This window comes from Drosophila hydei, unplaced genomic scaffold (assembly GCF_003285905.1).
Source record: "Drosophila hydei strain 15085-1641.00,03,60 unplaced genomic scaffold, DhydRS2 tig00008121-arrow-pilon, whole genome shotgun sequence".
Lineage (NCBI taxonomy): Eukaryota > Metazoa > Arthropoda > Insecta > Diptera > Drosophilidae > Drosophila > Drosophila hydei.
The window spans coordinates 1,720,344-1,737,308 of NW_022045832.1; the positions used below are offsets into that span (position 1 = coordinate 1,720,344).

Here is a 16,965-nt window from a genome sequence, read left to right on the forward strand (position 1 = left end):
AAATCAAAATTAAATCATTGTGAGCTCAACTTTATTTGGCAATAACAGGAATTAAGTTCTCCAGCGCAGTCAGATAGTTTTTTAGATTACAAGGACCTTCCTTACCCGTTGAGCCGTGTTTTAGCTGATAAATGAATATCTGTACAAACTGATCCGTTAGCTATAAAAAAAAACATTAAAACATAAAACAATTCCCAAATCTGAAAATAGTAAAACTAACCTTTTGGAGTAGTTTACTGTCTTTATGGACACTTATGCATTCCATTAGCACAGCAACAAACTTGGCATAAAATTCTCGCAAATGAATGTGCAAGGCCTGGAGAGGAATCGGCAGCACGCAGACTAGATAACACCGCTGCATCTCGACCAGCACCTGTGCAGCAGCATCCACACTACCCAATAGCTTTTCAGACGCCAGCACAAGCATTTGGAGTATGCTCTTGGCCCATCGATAGTTGGTGCAGACATTTAACGAGGCACAGACCTCCAAGCAGTCAGTCATTCGATTTGGCTCAGTTAAATCAGCGGTTAATACTGCCTGAATTTCATTCTTATTGATAGCAAAGTAGTAGCCCAGTTTTGTTATGAAATGCATTAGAGAAATTGACATTTCTGTGCTTGAGGCCAGCGAAACATTTTGGATAAGTCGTTCGAGCATGTCATCACATTGATTCCACTAAAACGCAAAGGGTTAGCATTAGTTCAACTGATATAATATGTATCTATAATATGATATTTGTCTACCGGAAAGGAATCCAGCTCAATGAAATGATCCAAGCACAGGCAAAGGCAATCCCAATTGCAAATCGTTGCGCCAATTGATTCCATACTCTGGACATCTCTGAACACATTCTCGTAAATAACACCTTGCACATTTAATTGCTGAATATCAGTGGAAAGCTATATACATAAATCAGTTGCTTGAATAATAGCTGTATTATTAGTTTGAAAATATTCTTACTCCATCCTTCAATATAAGCGTAAGGATGCGCACGCCAAGTTGTTTGTATTCCGACTGAAAGCTCTCGCGCACATTGAGCCCCACAGCTAAGCTGAAAGTGAGCAATTGTGTTGGCATTTGAATATTGTTTATGTGTCGATGCTGTAATGGAAGTTTTTTAACAGTAATTATATTTAAATTGGTGTAGCGTTAGTTAACCTCCAAGTATCTAACATAGCCATGCACCGCGCCCAGCTGTCGCTTCCAGCAATCCTTATGCAACTTTTTCTCATAATATTTGAAAATTAGATTTTCCTCAGCGTTTCGCCAAAAGGGAGAAAGTTTCCTTAGCAATTCATTAGCATTTTGCAGCAATTGCTCGCACTCGCCGTTCAGGGTGTAAATCGTAGGCGACGCAGTCAGTTCACATAGCAGCAAAACGAGCTGCGCTCGAATCTAAAATAATAAATGGTTGTTTAACATAGATTACAGTTTTTTCGTAAGATAAATACCTCCGGGTATGCGATATTATTTAATAAAACATCTTCGTTTCTCTGTAATAAATCGTATAATTTGGGCAGCTCTTGTTCGAGCATGGAATGGTAGGCTTCAAAATGCACCGGCAGAGTTTGGACTTCATCTAGATCTGCGTTGAGGCTAGGCAGCATGCAAATCTGAACCTGCTCAGATATAAACGCCAACTGTGATTCGTTTGTATCGCTGGCCATCATATATATTCAATTTTAAATACAATCAAAACAGTTTAAACTAATTGCAGCCTAATGTTATCGATAACTGACAGCTGTGCGGCAGTGTGCCCAGAGGTTATACGGAATATTTTATGGTCACTTTTGTTTTATTTAGTGCACCCGGTCCGATTATTGTATGTTTATTTGTTAATCTGTTAATTTGTCTATTAGAAGCTACAGGAACAAAATAATGTTAAAACAAAAACTCGAGGCACTGGGCCATCCAACACCCTGCGATGTTGCATTAAGCAGTGAGTATACAAATTGTAATTATTCAAGATTGGAGTAAACTTAACTCACCCCATCTCATGCACACAGATCGCAAGGAATTTGCAAGCACCGTACTTTGGCTAGAAGATCAAAAGATACGTTTTTATACGATTGATGATCGCGAGAAATTACGCAATTTAGACAATATGTTGGTGTGGGAAGAGGGCTATAAGCAATACTGCATTGATTTGAATATGCCCCCTTATGAAACCCAACTGGAGCAGCTCACCTGGATGGTGGGGCATGCAATACGTCTCGAGTTTCTCGATGATCCTGCGCAATACGAATCAATCAACAGTCAAGCCACTGGCCAGATAAAAAACAACGGATCGCTTTCTCAACAAAAAACTCAAACTTTATTCAATGGAAAGATAAATGGTGAGTTTCGTACGTTAATATAAAGCAAGCTACAAATTACCAATATCTATTAAACAGTCAATGACAAGGAATTTATTGATGGCGTACGTCTCTTGGCTACAAAGCTTAAAGTGCCCTATCATCCCAACCATTTGCTTCAACTGGAGGCTGTGGCACGCATTGTGCATGAACGCGTTGGTCCAACAGCCAGTCAGAAAACTGCGGTTACTGGCACCCCATTTCCCTTTGATAAGGGCAACGATGTTGTTTCAGCTAACGATCCAGCTCTGGATTATCCCATGCGCATTTTGCGCCTGCTGCAAATACAAAGCTTACGTCAGCTTCAAACTAAGATCAACGAAACTATTGTCGCCGTTCAGAACTTAACTGCCAATCCAAAGACTGACACCAAGCTAGGAAAGGTGGGGCGCTGAAGCCAAATGTGTCTACATACAAATGAATAAATGTTATGAACAAATTAAATTTAACTAATACGTTTATAATTAAATATCAGCGCTTAAAAAACGGATGTTCGCCTGTAATTTTTTTCTGCTCCTTTCCGGGTTCTGCCTTTGCCTTCAGGAAATCTGCATCAGCCAAACGTGCAACGCCCAGTAATCCAGCGACTATTTGGAAACATGATGTAACTCTTTTTTTTTCTAAAACTGAATTATACGCACCTGCAGCGATGCTTTTCATAGCGTAATGCTCTACAGGTGAGCGACGACGCTTTGCTTGTGAGAGAAGAAACACTCCAATACCGATCATGCCGAATCCACTTATTAGTCGACATGAAACACACTCCACGGACTCCGAGACATTTTCCCGGTACCAAGCTGATAATTTACCAATCATTGTTTCCCCTGTCGGCGGGATTTTCGAATTTTCCAGATTGTGTTATTTAGATGTTTTTCTTTTACGTTGGCTAACAGTTGTGTCAAAGCATGTTCAAACAAATGGAACATATGATTGAAGTTCATTTCGTTCCTTCCAGTTGTAGTTGAAACATACTATTCGAAATATCGATATAAAAACGAAGTAGCTTTAAGCAAATGTATTCTCTACCTATTCATCGTAATCTATTAGAAAATTCGTATTTTTGTAGTAATAGTAGTAAACGTGGACCTGCTTTAATATTTACCGATACTTTGCTTCCACTTTTGAAGAATTCTTTGCTTAGTGCCGCGTTTATAATTTATCGCTACACCACCACATTGTATCGACCACGCAACGCCAACCGCCACACTTTGCAGTGGAACAAAATCAAAGCAATAATACAAACACGAGTGGAGGAAAATTGCTAATTTAAATGTTTAAATTTCAACAGTAACGCTAACTCCAACTAAAAAATTGTAAGTTTCGCATCTTATTAAAATTGGCTTGGTTTTAAAAGTTATCATTATGTAAAACCATAAGATAATGTAATTGAAAATGTCGAAAATGAAACAAAAAAATTGGCGACGCGACAACGCTACACACACATTCAAGCACACGCACACACACGTATACAACACTTGCTTGCAAATGGCGGATGGTCCCAACACCAAAAAGTGCATGCACATACTGTGTATCTGTGTGTGTAGTTGAAGGTAGAAATATTGCTGTGTGATTTTGATGTGAAAATGTAAAATTGTCGACGTTGCAAGAAGTTGAAAGAGTAAAAGAACGGTAATTGCGCAAGTACAAGTAGATACATACGTATGTAAATCTCCGCCTACCCGTGTGTTTGTGTAAAGTCTAGTGCATTTTGTTGTTTTTGTGCGACAGCAGCAGCGACGCCCTTTTGTCTTGAACTTTTCGTTCATCGCCGTTTTGCATAGATCTCGGCTGACTCTACGCCCCCACCTTAATTCAGAGTGCCGCTTCGTTTTCTTTGCCTTATGCATATGTGAATGTGTTTAAATGTGTTTGCTGGTTAGCTGTGCTCCACATCTATCAGGCAAGAGACGAATACAAACAGCCGCACATTCAAAATCGGGTTTAGGTCACTTGGCAGGCATACATATGTACGTTTGTATACACATATAAATACATTATATATTTCGAATTGTTCTTTCTGTTTTCTTCAGTCACGCCAATTAGGCGCTTAATAAGCCACGTTGAATTTTTTCTTAAATAAATACTTTCACTCTATGCCAATTAATTGTCATTAAAGTGAAATTAATAAATATCTAAAACCCACCGAAGAATCGCTGAAAAATGTATTTAGTTATTTATTTTTTTAATTGCAAGTTATTTGTTTTGCCAAAAACATTGCGTTTAATTGTCCTGTGTAAATGTGTGTGTAAGTGTATGTGTGTTGGTGTGCGGCGTTGCTTTGCCTTTTTGCGATTGAATCAAACAAGAATTAAACATAATTGATGTGCTGGCCCCTATATGTTGCATTCGTATATATGTGATTGCATATGTGTGTGTGTGTTTGTGTCTGTCATTGTATGGTCATTTCTTTTGATATTTACACATTGCTGGCAGACAAGCAGCCAGCAGCCTAGCCGAGCCGACAAAAGCCCCACCCGGCCCTTTTATTTTATTACCCACTTTAATTCACACAGCCTGGCAGTCTCTCATGAAGAGGGCGCAAATAATAAATGTAGATAGTTTTCATTCATGGAATTGTTGCTACGGTTGATTCTCTTGAACACTCTTGACAAACATCAGCAATCGATAATCATTAACGAACATCAAAGATTTCTTGTAATTTCCAGTGAGTATATTTGCGTTGAGCATATTGAATGAGTCATTGTTAAATGCGACACCAATTCAGACTTTTTTGACCTACCTACCTAAAAGAGAAATTAGCATCGTCAGCAACGAACTTGATGCTTGCTCCCACGCATCGCACTCTCTAAATCGCATGCTCTCATTATTAAGGCGCACATAACAACATTGCATGTTGCATAAACATAAATAAAAGCATAAAGAACTTTCTATAATTATCACTTGCCCGTTGCAGCAGCGACCTGCCTATCAAAAATAGCAAAAGCAAAATTGCATTTATGAATAACAAAACAAAGGCGGCGAACGAAAAAATAACAAAAAATAAAAGAGAATGAATAAAAAAACAACAATGAATGACTGTTTGTGCGCTCTCACAAGGGAGCGAGAGAGTGCTGAGCACTTGCACCGTTACCGTTACAGCAATTGGGTGTGAGTGAAAAATTCCATATGGGTAGCGGCTGCTTTTTCCGACTAATTGAACAACAACAAAAAATTGGGCCATATTTGCAGTTGGCGCAGCTTGCAACCGGGCCAGTAGTAAATTTAGCAAACGACTCAGCCATAAACATATATAGTTATTTAGACACACACACATCCATATGTTTCTACTTGTTGCAGTTGTAGTTGTTGCTTTGCTGATAATAATTCTCGGAGCAGTGCCAGCATACCGTAGCCGCAGCCAGTTTTGACTTTCATACATACAACCGAACTTATGCGTGTATGTATGTCTGTATGTGTATATGTGGGTATATATTTGAGCACATTCCGTAGCGGCGCTCTTCCGGTTGATGACCTTTACCGGCTTTTATTTGTAGTTTCTTCTTTATGGCCGCTCGCTGTTCGAAGAAATGCCGCCTTTGTTAGCATCGTTGAAGTGTAGCTGAACCCAGTAAAATCGTTCTGACTGGCACACATTTAGCGCAGAGCTGTTAAATTTTTAATTCCGAGCTATCATTAGACATTAGAGCAAAGTCGACGTCAGAGTAACTATCGGTTCCTGCTACAGTTACGTTTGCGTTACCAGTGACGAATCGCAATCAGATCACACTGTCAGTCGCAACAGCGTCGTCATCAAAATTAACTGGAATGTATAGTGCGCAAATCGACCATATTGACACAACCAGTGATAAACACAATAAAAAAGAGATAGAAAGAGAGAAAGTAAATAAGTGTACACTCTGTAAATCCCCAAATAAATATATATGTACTTCAATAAACAACAAAAGCAACATACAGTGCAGCAGTACAATGTACAAGTTGAATCTGCTGAAATTCTTCAGTTAATAGCCAAGCAGGCCTGAGTGCGGCAAAAACATGACGTTGTTTCGAGGCAGTTGCTTGCTGAGTGAGAAAGAGCGAGAGAGAGGGAGAGAGCAACAACCTTGAATTGAATTTGCAATTTGTGAATTCGCCAGCACGGTTAAGAAGAAGAACGGGCAGCAACAAAAGCAATCAGAGCTTACGGAGCACACTTAATATTTCAAGTTCTAACTGTATGCTATAGCGGTACGTGTGAGCGAAAGAGCGAGAGATAGAGAAAGAGAACCAGAGAGCGTTGAGCTAAGCTTTGGCATCGGCTTCAGTGTTGCCGTTGCTGTTAGCTGGCTCTTTGGTCATTCGTGTTGTGTCCATTTAGCGCTCAGTACAAGAGGCATTCAAGCGCGTTTTGAAAAAAAAAGAAGCGTCGACGATCCCACATAGTAAGTGCTTTTCAATATTTTGCATACGTGTGCGTCAAAGAGCAAAGTTTTACGTGTATGTATGTGTATGTGTGTGAATTTCCTGTCACATTTGCAAGTCTTTCTTTGGTTATATATTGTGGGCAGCTTTTACTGTTCGCATCCGCTTAACTTCGTCCAAAGAAATACATTTTTAGCTTTGCTTAAACAAGATGAAAACAAGTTGCTATAAGCTTGTTCGCTTTCCTACGCGAAATGTTGTAAGTTCAGACAATCGATAGACAAAAGAGGCAAGTGCTTATCGATGCATGCTATCGATCCTAACACGGATTATTGCTGCATGTATATACATATGTACAGACATTTATACAGTGTAAAGTGCATCTGCTATCTCAATTACGAAACGAAAGCCTAATAAACAACAAAGACGATATAAACAAGTCAATTTATATTTACAACACGTCCGCCAACGATGACGATAACACTTGTATACTTTAGTATCATTCACCGGCCGGCAAACTGATAAGCATGAACCGTGTTCATAGCCGCCTGGCACTGGCACCAACACATACGCAGAAACAATTATAATTGGTTTTGATTGTTGAGTCGTTGATCTTTCGTTTTGTTTAGTGTGGAACATTTCAAACAGCTTCAGTCGGCGGTTCACTAATTGTAAAGCTACACGTCATCGGTAATCCCACAAAAAGCTCCCAAATGTTATATGGGCAAAAAATTCCAACAATTTAATCACCTACAAAATTTAATAATTTGTAGTCACCGTAGATCTATTGAGCCGACACGAAAAACCCGTATACGTGTTTCTGAATCATATCCGAAGTCATACTAAAACTATGTTAAAATGTTAAATAGAAAAAAAAATAAGTACAGTAGACTATCAATAGAAAGACCGCGTGAATCGCTTAAATAAATATTCGTCGTCTCAAAAGTTTACTATATCCTGTATATATTAGATGTCTTTGTGCTTTGTATAATATATCCAATTTTATATTTAAAGTTAATTACATTTTTTTTGCATTATTCTATTAACAATATTCGGTCGATTCACAGTCATTATCATTATTAAATAATAGTATAATAAATATTTAAATTACGGTTGCTCCTTTTTCAAAAAATTAGTGTAGATAATTATAAATAGAAAGATAACAAAGAGATAGGTGAGCAAATACCCTCTACTTAGGCCAATACATGTATCAGTTAAACATTCTTTTGATCGGTGTTTTTTAAGAGCTTGTTTTAAATCAATTTATATTTATGTTTACAGCAATTCACAAAAGAATAAGAACTGCGCTCTTCGCACAAATATCAACTGCTGCCGGCAAAGTATGCAAATATGGATTTTCACATACTGATCGTCATTGGCTGTGTGATCGGCGCCTCGCTGCTGTCCTTTTTGTTCATCAACAAGATCTTCAGGCGCAAGACCTTTGAGGAGGTTGTGGCGGAGAAACGCGCAATGAGCGCCAATTTGTATGCCCAGAACAAAAGCGGCGGCAATGCCTCCTCCCAGCGCAAGCCCAAAAAGAAGGAGCTGAAGCGCGAAAAGAAGCAGCGCCAGCGTGAACAGCAAAAGGACAATGCCAGCAACAATGATCAAGAGGAGCAAGATGACTTCTCCGACGGTCATTCAGAGGGCCAGGGATCAGTTGGTATGGAAGAGGAATCGACACAGCCCGGATTGTCCAAGCAGCATGTGGAATTCGACCCAGATCCAGAGGTCCTAAGCGAGCAGCAGCGCCGGCCCAGCAGTGCCGAAAAGGAAAACCAATCCAACAATATCAATAACAATAACAGCAAGAAAGGCAAGAAGGATAAGCGCAATGGCTCAGGACCCAAAGCTGCTGTGGGCATTCTTGTGAACAAGAACGAAGCCGTGGCCGTCAGGCAAGCAACAGCTGAGGAAACGCCCACTCTGAATAACTTTGAGGTTCGTGCCCCAAAGGACGTGGTTGAGCTGAAAAAGCAGGAGCAAAAGGAACGCAAGGAGGATAACAACAACAGCACCAAGCAACAGGCACAAAAGAAAAACGGAAACGCTGCCAAAAAGGAGAAGCCCATAGCCGCAGTAGCCCTGCTTAGCGCCGCCATGGAACAGCCCGTGGAGGTTCCCCATGTACCCAAACAAATTATACTCAAACAACAGCCAACAGGCTCACCCAAACTGCAACACAATAATGTGAATAGCAAGAATAACAAACAGCAACAGCATGCGGGCAAGAAGCAAAAGGAGACGTCTCTGAGCGTCAAGGACCTTGTGCAAGCACTTGACAAACTCGCCGAGAACCAGACTATTGGGGTCTCAGCCTTGATGAATGTATTTTCCCGCGCCGAGTTGAATCGTTCCGAGATACAGATGCTTATTGAGTATCTGCTCAACAGGCAGCAGGATATGCCTGCCAACCATGGCGATTGGTCGGATGATATATGCCAGAAACTGAAGCGTCAACTGGACGAGAAGGAGAAGCAGCTGGCCGAGGAGCTCGAGGCTTCGATCGGCATCCAAGCCAAGTTACGTGAACTTCGTCAAGAGATTAATACCGAGCGCGCCCAAATACAAAGTCGTAGCCAGGCATACACTGTGAAGCTATTAAGCAAAGATCAGGAGTTGGCGGCCCTTAACCAAGAGCTTGCCAGTGTCAATGAGAAATTCGCACTGGAGCGCCAACAATTTCAGGCGAAGCTGTTGCTCGAAAAGCAGGCCAGCTCACAGGATCTGTTACTGCAGCTACAACGCCTGCAGCAGGAGCTTGCACAAAAGGAGAAGGTCATTGCAGACATGAGCAGCTTTGTGAATGCCGAGGTACAGCAGAAGAATGAAGTCATACAGCAGCAGGCTCAGCAACTCCTTACGCTAGAGCAACAGCGGGACGAGCTGGAGGCTCGCCTCAACAACAGCGTCTTTGAGCTGGAGCAGCGCAGGCAGCTAGAAACTGAGAATGCCGAAATCAAGGAGGAGCTGCGCACTCTGAACAATGCTCTTGAGTCAGCCAAGGCCGATCTTGTGCAATCGCAGGGCGAGCTAACACGCGTCTGCAACACAGAACTGCCGGAGCTGCGCCAACAGGCGGCCACACTAGAGGCCAGCAATGTAAGCCTCAACCAGCAGCTCAACCAAGCAAACAACCAGGCAGTACAGGCTGTGCAGGCTTCCGCTCACCAGTCAGAGCAGGCTCAGGTGCAGGCCGAGGCGCTAACTAACTTACAGTCAGAGTTGCGCACTCTGAACGATACCCAAGCCACGCAACAGCAACAGACGGCTGTTCTACGGTCCCAGCTCGAAGAGGTGCAACAGCGCGCCGAGAAGCTTCAGGATAGGGAGCGACAGCTGGAGCAGGAACTGCAGGAGCAGCGCGAGAAAAATAATGTGAGTACTAATATATGAAAAATATATATATGTTTATATATATCTGCAATAGCTAAAGACTTAAAATATGTGTGTATAAAATGATATAAATGAAATGGGCTTATCAATTTTACTGTCTAAAAATGTGCACAGTTCTTACTATAATTTATTTTGTATTTACAAAATGTATTTATTGTATACTTAAACTAATTTATTCAGTTAACATTAACATTTACTAAACCAACTTTTTGTTCTCTGTTCTTACCTTTTGTGGTTGTTAATCCTTTCTTCCCGCTTTGTTACTAATTGCCACGTATTTGTGTTTCGTCAGGACATTCGTATGAAAAATTGGAAGTTGATTGAAGCGTTGCAAAATGCCGAAGCAACCGCCCGATCCACAACAACAGCTAAGACGAAAACAAATACAGCGCAAAACGTAGGCGTAAGTGCATGCACTCCAGCATTATTATAATTTGATTCTATTCGTTTGTTAACACGTTTTTGTATGGTTTGTAAAGTGTAACACAATCAAGTCTTCAAAGTTTGAGTTGTAAATAAAATAATTAATTAGAAGTTACAAACCTTTTCCTTAACTAACTTTTAAAGGTGATTCTAGCCAATTTGCAAACTTTAATGTAAATATCATTTTTAATTTACAGCAACAACACAAACAGCTGCAGCAGCAACTGCAACAGCAGCAAATGGCAGCCGCTGCCAATGGCGAGGACTTGAGCCGTGCATCTACCAACTCAGCCAAGGCGGAGCAGCAGCGTATACGAGATCTGTACCAGCGCTTGTATCCAGCTGCTGTTAAGGCACATGCTGCCAGCGCACTCAATTCCTCTTTTGAGGAGTGGCTGCAGCAGGTGCTCGCCACACACATTAAGCAGCAACAGTTAGCAGCAGCGGCAGCAGCAGCAACAAACAGTAGTAATAAGTCCACGCAATCAAGCAACAGCGATAGCAGCATTAGCAGCGATCACAATAGCAGCCACAACAATATTAATAGCAATAATAGTAATTCGAGTAGTAAATTCTCCGCTAGTGCTGCGGAGCAGCAAGAACTGCACACACAGAACCTGAAGCTGCGCAAGCGAAACGATGAGCTTACGCAGCTGGTCACCAAAACGGTAAGCTGGGCAATATCATTAAGTAACGACAAGTGACAAATTAATAATATAATATTATGTAGAGCAACACTTTGGTGGACTTAGAGCAGCGTGCCCGCGAGCAGGATGAGCACTGGCGCGGCATTGTCAGCCAAAAGGAGCAGCTCATATCGAAGTTGCAGCAACATGCCTCAAACGGTGAACAGGTGAGCAAATGTGTGAATTATATTGACGTGCAGTTATAAATTAATCTATGATTATTTCAGGACATTTAATGTCGTCGTGTCGGATCGCCGCCCTTGATAATAAACAGCAGAACCACAACGATAATTGACAGCAATCACAACGTTTGTCGAACTTCCCAAAAACCACAACAGCAACAATTCTAACAATCTATTAAGTTTAAAGTTAATATTACAAATATTTGAAACATAAAACAAAAAAAAACTACAAAATAGGTGGAACAAAAATGGAAAGTAAATATTAAACGAGCCCAACAGCAACATTTAACATTTTAAAGTAGCAAAAATGAAGAAATTAAGAAATGCTTTAAAGACTTATGTTTATATGTTTATATATATACATAAATTATAGAAGCAAACAAAACTCGTGCAATGTTGAACATCTAAATGTGAAGTGAAGAAGTGAATTATTCAATTTGATGATATATATATATATATATATCAGCCTGTTAGCTGTCTGTCTGTAATTAGGACTTGCTGATTAGGCAGGCGTGCAGCGTGCAATTGAAGCCACGCCTACGCTTACAAATTGCTGCTGTTGCACTTGCATGCATACACCCATACATACATACAATTGTTTGTAATTTTGATTATTTATATATATATTTACACACACACACATATATATATATATATATATATATATATATATATATATATATATATATATATATATATGCATATATATTATATTATGTTATATTATGCTATATTATTTGTGTTTACCTGCATTTATAAACCACTAAAGAGTGCGCGCTAACATTTTTGTATATGTTTCATTATGTGTTAAGCAACTGAATTTAAATCCCATTTGAATTACAACTACTTAATAAAATCATACAAAAATAAACGATTAAAAACAGACATCAAACAATTGTAAATGTCAAACAAGAAATTCCTTTTAGAGTATACTATGTTCCGTTAGAAAAATTGTATGTGCAACTGTTTTATTTAGTATCTTTTGTTCGTTTAATTTTGTAAACAGCGCAAAGTATTCAATGTAGCCGCAGCAGTAAATATGTTAATAGAGCAAATGGTTAAGCCCACAACAGCAACATTTAATTAAGCATATGATAAATAAACATAAAAATATATAAAAACAAAAAAAACTCAAAGCAAAAGAAAAACCCAACAAAAAACTATTTTTATATACATATAATAAATGATTAAAAACAACAACATAAATTAAGTGTATAAGTAAACGAAAATTATAAATGAACACAAACTCAAACAAATTGTTGTGCGAAGGTTAAAAGAGGTAAAGGAAAGCAAATTAGCAATTAATGTCAATACTTGTTGCATTACGATAAAGTTAAATTAGGAAAACAACAAATTGAAAACAAAAGTTAAACAAACACTAAAACAGGTCGCAAATTCAGCGTTGTTATCAATTAACACTGAACGCTGGCGTATCTATTAACAGGTATGGGCGCTGCATTATAACAATTAAAGATGTATAATTTATGCTAAATGAGAATTAAATACACACACACATAAAAATTCAGTGCATTATATTTTTGTGTTTCATTCTTGTGAAGTGGGTGGAAAAGCCAATGGAACTTATTACTAAATGAAGATTCTAATACTAATGTGTTGTAAAATTCAGCGCTTGGATTCCAATTGTAGATTCTGTAATGGGATTACCATATGGAATGGATACTTAAGCAGCTCCACACACGAGGGCCGCTTCTTCGGATTCAGTTGTAGGCAATTTTTGACCATCTGCGTGGAATACAAAATGGCTTAGTTCGATAAATAATTAACATTTTAGCTTGTCTAACTACTCACATGCACCAGCATCAGCGGATAATAAATTGGCAGGGCCGGATACTCGATGCTTGTGCCAGGATTGGCAATCGCGTTCATCTTTGCATTGATGTTCCTGATATGACCAAATGGCGTCTTCTGATAGAGCAGCAAATACAAAATGCAGCCTAGCGACCAAACATCCGATTTCGTTGAAATTTTTATCTTGGGTTGATTGCTGCCGCGCATTGGACTTGATCCGGTGGAAATGTCCGTAAGTGCTTCCGGGCTGATGTAATTGAATGTGCCAGCCTGTGAAAATTTAATTATGCTCGTCGAGTCCACGGCTATGTTGCTGGCAATGCCGAAGTCTATTAACTTCAGTCGACCATTGACCATCAGAAAGTTGGCAGGCTTCAAATCGGAGTGAATCACTCCATTCTGGTGTATATAGTTGACTGCCTGCAGCATTTGATAGAGTATGTTCATCAGATTGTAAAGCGGTAGGTTTGTTGTAAATCCTTGCAGGATCTTGTTCAGATCACAGTCACCTTTCTCCATTACCATATAGAGTTTGGATTCTTGCCGCAATAGTTGACTGAGTGGAATACAATGATCGATGATCGATCGAGCAATGGATTTTAATTTATATAAAGTTAACTTGGATAGAGTTATTAATCTAAATAATTATAAATACTAAACATAATAACTTACTAGTCATAGAGCGACACAACGCATACATTGCCTTGAAGCTTTTCGAGCAGCTTGGTTTCATTGAGATAGCCCTGTACCACTACCGGATCGGCCTGTAGGTCGACCACTTTCAATGCAAATTCCTGCCCAGTATCCTTGCGTCGTGCCAAATAAACAGAACTTGAGCCGCCACAGCCCAGTTTTTTAACCATGAGGTACTCATGGTTCTTGATTTGCAGCGCATTCGATTTTGTTGTTGTTTCTGGTTTGTCAGGCAGCGTAGCAGCCGGCACAGGTACGGAGACGGCCGCTGGCACGGGCAAAGCCAATTCTGGTTTCTCCTGCTCAGCATGACGAAATTGACAATCCAGGGACTTTTTCGATTTATTGCCGATAGGCGCTTCTACTTTTGGCTGTGGTTGAGCAGGCGTATCTGGACTTTCGCTGATGGTGTCGCATAGTGAGAAGCTAAGACTGTCGCTTGTAAAGGGCGCAGCGCGACTGACTGTCATAGGCGTTTGGAAGAGTACTTTCTGCGAGCGAAACTCATTGGCCAACTCATTGTGGGTCTTCTGGGTGCGTGTACTCTGCCTTGTGGCAAGGCTGCAAACCTGGGGCGTTACAAATTCCGATTCAGGCTTAGGTTGTTTTTTTAAAGACGGTGCCAGCGAAGTACGCAACGGCGTTTTGGTAGACACAGCCTTGCGTTGTTCCGAAATTATTTGCAATGTTGAGGGTGGTGGTTTTTTGATTGGCAGCTCAGCAGGTTGTTGTTGCTGTTCCACTTGCAAAGGTGGCGATTTGCCCGTGGTAGTGCTGGTGCTACAATTGATGCCCATGTTGCCGAACCGACCAAGGAAGGACAAATTCGAATCACTGGCCCGCAGAGCAACCGCTTTAGAAGTCATGCTTGTGTTACTGGTTAGCTCGTGCATAGGACTTAGCACAAAGGAGTCGTTGAGAATGGCACAGTTCAAATTGTGATCGTTCTTATTGTCTTCATCATCACTGTCAGAGTCCATCATTGTTAACTCTGCACGACGTCTGGGGCTGTAATCGGCAATTCCCTCAAATTAAAACAATGACTTTACCCTTAAACAGGGAAGCATACTTACAACAAGACCTTAGCGGCAGGTGCTGGTCTGATATCCTTGGCCATTTGATGGCGCGCCGCTTTGGGCTGATCTTGATTCTCCTTGTTGCCATTATCGCTACAATATATGGAAGTTAGCAACACAATTGATCTGTTTATGAAAACAACTTACAATTCTTCTTTTCGTGTATTCGCTTGTCTCGCGTCGGATTCATCTTCCGAATCCGTACCAAATGCTAGCAAATCTCTAACATGGCGTGGTGCAGGTGTAGTCATTTGTAACCAGTAGTTGCTTTTGTTTGCTATTTTGTTAAACAAATAAGTCACAATTCAATTTGAATTTGTGCAACAACAAATCCCTCGCATTGTTTTATATTTTTCAGAGATGTAATTGTGTATATCGATATACTAACAACAGAAACGACAAGTTGTAACATGTATGTGAAATTTATTAATATTTGTATTAAATGAAAAATTAAATTAAAATTCGAATCATTGATAATGTTGAAAATGTTTATTGAGCCGATTAAAATAAATATACAAAATAAATATTCCTCATTTTATCCTTATGTGAAAATCCAATTCGATATTTACATATCGATGCGTAGCTTAATATCAAAGAAAACGCTCTTGGAATTGTCTGGCAACGCCACGCAAATGTCATTCTGTGATGCACCGACAACAAACAACAAACAAAGCAAATTTGCGTTAGGTGCTGCGCAGTTGACATTATTTAAACGCACAGTAAACAACAAAAGATGGATACAGAAGCAACAGGCGCAGCTATACAGACCAGTGGACAGCACGGCTACAATCAGGACACAGATGAACTGCTCGATCCAGTACTGTTTTCGGACAACAATGGTTCATTTAAGCTGAAAACTGTGCCCGCATTCAGGTATGTACTATGTACGACGCCGGCATAACTATGAATCATACTGAAAGGGGTGATGCGTTTGCTGATATCAGCAGCGCAACTCAATTAACATATACTAATGAATTTTCTTCATGTTATGTGGTTTTGCTATTGCCAGCATACATTTACTTATCTCGACAATCATTTCGTTTGTGGGCATTGGCCTCGCGGCGCTCTTTCCCGAGGAGCGCCGTTGCGAGGCCTATTTTATAATGCTTTACTTACGCGCTACATTCTGGGTGATCACATTTGTAAGTACAAAGTCTTCTATAATAAATGAATGGGTTTTAACCACTTCTCTCATTTATTACAGATTTTCGATCACATTGTTAAGAAGCAGCATGACGACTTGCGCATGAATGGTTATCATGACTTTCATCGGGATACGAACATGCAAAAAGGAATTCCACTGCAAATAGTTTCTTTATGGAACTCCATGCTGTTGGCTGTTCAGGCGCTGATCCATCACTATTATGGCGATCAGTTTTATACGCATTGCGCTGCCGGCTGGCTTTCGCCCATAAGCTATGTAACTACTTTCAATGTGGCGGAGAATTTGGTCCTCGCTTTCACCCATGGCTGCTATATTGGTTCGTAAGGCTTTAAGTTATGTTAGTATACATTTTAGTTATGCGTTCAATTCGTCCTGCAGATAAGGTGCGTAAATTTAACAAAGCTAAACTGTCGCCAGATGTCTTGCGTGGCGCTGATCGTGCCGGCGGCTCACTGGGACTCATGCAGCCCGGTGGTGATACAGCAGACCTACTTGAGAAGCAAGCCGATCTTATTGCCTACTTGCGGGATCATACCCACAAGCTCAACCAGAAACTGCACCAAATGCAAACGAATGTGCATCCAGTGCGTGTGCCACAAATTCCTTAAAACCCAATGGAGCATGACGAGCAATACGTATTCCTTTCTACCCGCATCGTATATACAAACATATATATTTTACTTTATTATTATGACTTTGATTTCTATTTAGTTATTTTTTAAGCGACGAAGAAATATTCTTCACTCAATATGATCGCTAAAACACAATAACACAGAGCTTTACCTTAAACATTTTTCAAGTGTAAATACAAAAAAATT

The 16,965-nt window shown here is 40.1% G+C and overlaps 6 protein-coding genes across 9 annotated transcripts; 3 read left to right on the plus strand and 3 right to left on the minus strand.

Moving 5' to 3' along the window:
• Nucleotides 1-25: 25 nt before the first annotated feature.
• On the minus strand, nucleotides 26-1,753 carry LOC111599551. 2 transcript variants are annotated; one of them, XM_023315218.2, is made up of 6 exons: nucleotides 1,453-1,753; nucleotides 1,160-1,396; nucleotides 962-1,102; nucleotides 745-882; nucleotides 221-676; nucleotides 26-160 (listed from the first exon to the last, which is right to left on the minus strand). In XM_023315218.2, the coding sequence occupies exons 1-6, from the start codon at nucleotides 1,669-1,671 to the stop codon at nucleotides 32-34; spliced, it is 1,320 nt and encodes a 439-aa protein (XP_023170986.2). In that variant the 5' UTR covers nucleotides 1,672-1,753; the 3' UTR covers nucleotides 26-31. The 2 variants fall into 2 exon arrangements, with proteins under 2 accessions (XP_023170986.2, XP_023170985.2); XM_023315217.2 differs by having other exon boundaries at nucleotides 745-900.
• Nucleotides 1,754-1,794: 41 nt separating this feature from the next.
• LOC111599553 (RNA transcription, translation and transport factor protein) lies at nucleotides 1,795-2,827 on the plus strand. The gene is made up of 3 exons (XM_023315219.2): nucleotides 1,795-1,940; nucleotides 2,008-2,337; nucleotides 2,395-2,827. Exons 1-3 carry the CDS (start codon nucleotides 1,880-1,882, stop codon nucleotides 2,748-2,750), a joined length of 747 nt encoding a protein of 248 aa, XP_023170987.1. The 5' UTR covers nucleotides 1,795-1,879; the 3' UTR covers nucleotides 2,751-2,827.
• Nucleotides 2,795-3,268, minus strand: LOC111599554. Its single transcript, XM_023315220.2, has 2 exons — nucleotides 2,997-3,268; nucleotides 2,795-2,942 (listed from the first exon to the last, which is right to left on the minus strand). The coding sequence occupies exons 1-2, from the start codon at nucleotides 3,169-3,171 to the stop codon at nucleotides 2,827-2,829; spliced, it is 291 nt and encodes a 96-aa protein (XP_023170988.1). The 5' UTR covers nucleotides 3,172-3,268; the 3' UTR covers nucleotides 2,795-2,826.
• A 116-nt stretch (nucleotides 3,269-3,384) lies between these two features.
• LOC111599550 (ribosome-binding protein 1) lies at nucleotides 3,385-11,646 on the plus strand. Of its 3 annotated transcripts, none has more exons than XM_023315214.2 (6): nucleotides 3,385-3,668; nucleotides 7,996-10,095; nucleotides 10,406-10,516; nucleotides 10,734-11,204; nucleotides 11,267-11,389; nucleotides 11,450-11,646. In XM_023315214.2, the coding sequence occupies exons 2-6, from the start codon at nucleotides 8,065-8,067 to the stop codon at nucleotides 11,456-11,458; spliced, it is 2,745 nt and encodes a 914-aa protein (XP_023170982.2). In that variant the 5' UTR covers nucleotides 3,385-3,668; nucleotides 7,996-8,064; the 3' UTR covers nucleotides 11,459-11,646. The 3 variants fall into 3 exon arrangements, with proteins under 3 accessions (XP_023170982.2, XP_023170984.2, XP_023170983.2); XM_023315215.2 differs by lacking the exon at nucleotides 3,385-3,668 and adding an exon at nucleotides 6,617-6,734; XM_023315216.2 differs by lacking the exon at nucleotides 10,406-10,516.
• Nucleotides 11,647-12,931: 1,285 nt separating this feature from the next.
• On the minus strand, nucleotides 12,932-15,365 carry LOC111599604 (dual specificity protein kinase Ttk). Its single transcript, XM_023315290.2, has 5 exons — nucleotides 15,130-15,365; nucleotides 14,980-15,075; nucleotides 13,886-14,914; nucleotides 13,214-13,769; nucleotides 12,932-13,147 (listed from the first exon to the last, which is right to left on the minus strand). The coding sequence occupies exons 1-5, from the start codon at nucleotides 15,231-15,233 to the stop codon at nucleotides 13,028-13,030; spliced, it is 1,905 nt and encodes a 634-aa protein (XP_023171058.2). The 5' UTR covers nucleotides 15,234-15,365; the 3' UTR covers nucleotides 12,932-13,027.
• A 207-nt stretch (nucleotides 15,366-15,572) lies between these two features.
• Nucleotides 15,573-16,950, plus strand: LOC111599605 (transmembrane protein 192). Its single transcript, XM_023315291.2, has 4 exons — nucleotides 15,573-15,855; nucleotides 15,992-16,124; nucleotides 16,187-16,463; nucleotides 16,526-16,950. Exons 1-4 carry the CDS (start codon nucleotides 15,716-15,718, stop codon nucleotides 16,753-16,755), a joined length of 780 nt encoding a protein of 259 aa, XP_023171059.1. The 5' UTR covers nucleotides 15,573-15,715; the 3' UTR covers nucleotides 16,756-16,950.
• Nucleotides 16,951-16,965: the final 15 nt, after the last annotated feature.

What these genes read in the sequence shown, in the direction of transcription:
- LOC111599553 (XM_023315219.2), top strand. Translation starts at nt 1,880, where the DNA reads ATGTTAAAACAAAAACTCGAGGCACTGGGCCATCCAACACCCTGCGAT. An exon ending in CTGCGATGTTGCATTAAGCA is followed by an intron (nt 1,941 to 2,007) that starts GTGAGTATACAA and finishes TCATGCACACAG; the next exon opens with ATCGCAAGGAATTTGCAAGC. An exon ending in ATTCAATGGAAAGATAAATG is followed by an intron (nt 2,338 to 2,394) that starts GTGAGTTTCGTA and finishes TCTATTAAACAG; the next exon opens with TCAATGACAAGGAATTTATT.
- LOC111599605 (XM_023315291.2), top strand. Translation starts at nt 15,716, where the DNA reads ATGGATACAGAAGCAACAGGCGCAGCTATACAGACCAGTGGACAGCAC. An exon ending in AAAACTGTGCCCGCATTCAG is followed by an intron (nt 15,856 to 15,991) that starts GTATGTACTATG and finishes TGCTATTGCCAG; the next exon opens with CATACATTTACTTATCTCGA. An exon ending in CACCCATGGCTGCTATATTG is followed by an intron (nt 16,464 to 16,525) that starts GTTCGTAAGGCT and finishes TTCGTCCTGCAG; the next exon opens with ATAAGGTGCGTAAATTTAAC.
- LOC111599604 (XM_023315290.2), bottom strand. Translation starts at nt 15,233, where the DNA reads ATGACTACACCTGCACCACGCCATGTTAGAGATTTGCTAGCATTTGGT. An exon ending in AATACACGAAAAGAAGAATT is followed by an intron (nt 15,076 to 15,129) that starts GTAAGTTGTTTT and finishes CATATATTGTAG; the next exon opens with CGATAATGGCAACAAGGAGA. An exon ending in GTTGTGTCGCTCTATGACTA is followed by an intron (nt 13,770 to 13,885) that starts GTAAGTTATTAT and finishes TATTCCACTCAG; the next exon opens with TCAACTATTGCGGCAAGAAT.
- LOC111599550 (XM_023315214.2), top strand. Translation starts at nt 8,065, where the DNA reads ATGGATTTTCACATACTGATCGTCATTGGCTGTGTGATCGGCGCCTCG. An exon ending in AGCAGCGCGAGAAAAATAAT is followed by an intron (nt 10,096 to 10,405) that starts GTGAGTACTAAT and finishes GTGTTTCGTCAG; the next exon opens with GACATTCGTATGAAAAATTG. An exon ending in ATACAGCGCAAAACGTAGGC is followed by an intron (nt 10,517 to 10,733) that starts GTAAGTGCATGC and finishes TTTAATTTACAG; the next exon opens with CAACAACACAAACAGCTGCA.
- LOC111599551 (XM_023315217.2), bottom strand. Translation starts at nt 1,671, where the DNA reads ATGATGGCCAGCGATACAAACGAATCACAGTTGGCGTTTATATCTGAG. An exon ending in CGCTTATATTGAAGGATGGA is followed by an intron (nt 901 to 961) that starts GTAAGAATATTT and finishes TTATGTATATAG; the next exon opens with CTTTCCACTGATATTCAGCA. An exon ending in TTGAGCTGGATTCCTTTCCG is followed by an intron (nt 677 to 744) that starts GTAGACAAATAT and finishes TTTGCGTTTTAG; the next exon opens with TGGAATCAATGTGATGACAT.
- LOC111599554 (XM_023315220.2), bottom strand. Translation starts at nt 3,171, where the DNA reads ATGATTGGTAAATTATCAGCTTGGTACCGGGAAAATGTCTCGGAGTCC. An exon ending in TATGAAAAGCATCGCTGCAG is followed by an intron (nt 2,943 to 2,996) that starts GTGCGTATAATT and finishes GTTTCCAAATAG; the next exon opens with TCGCTGGATTACTGGGCGTT.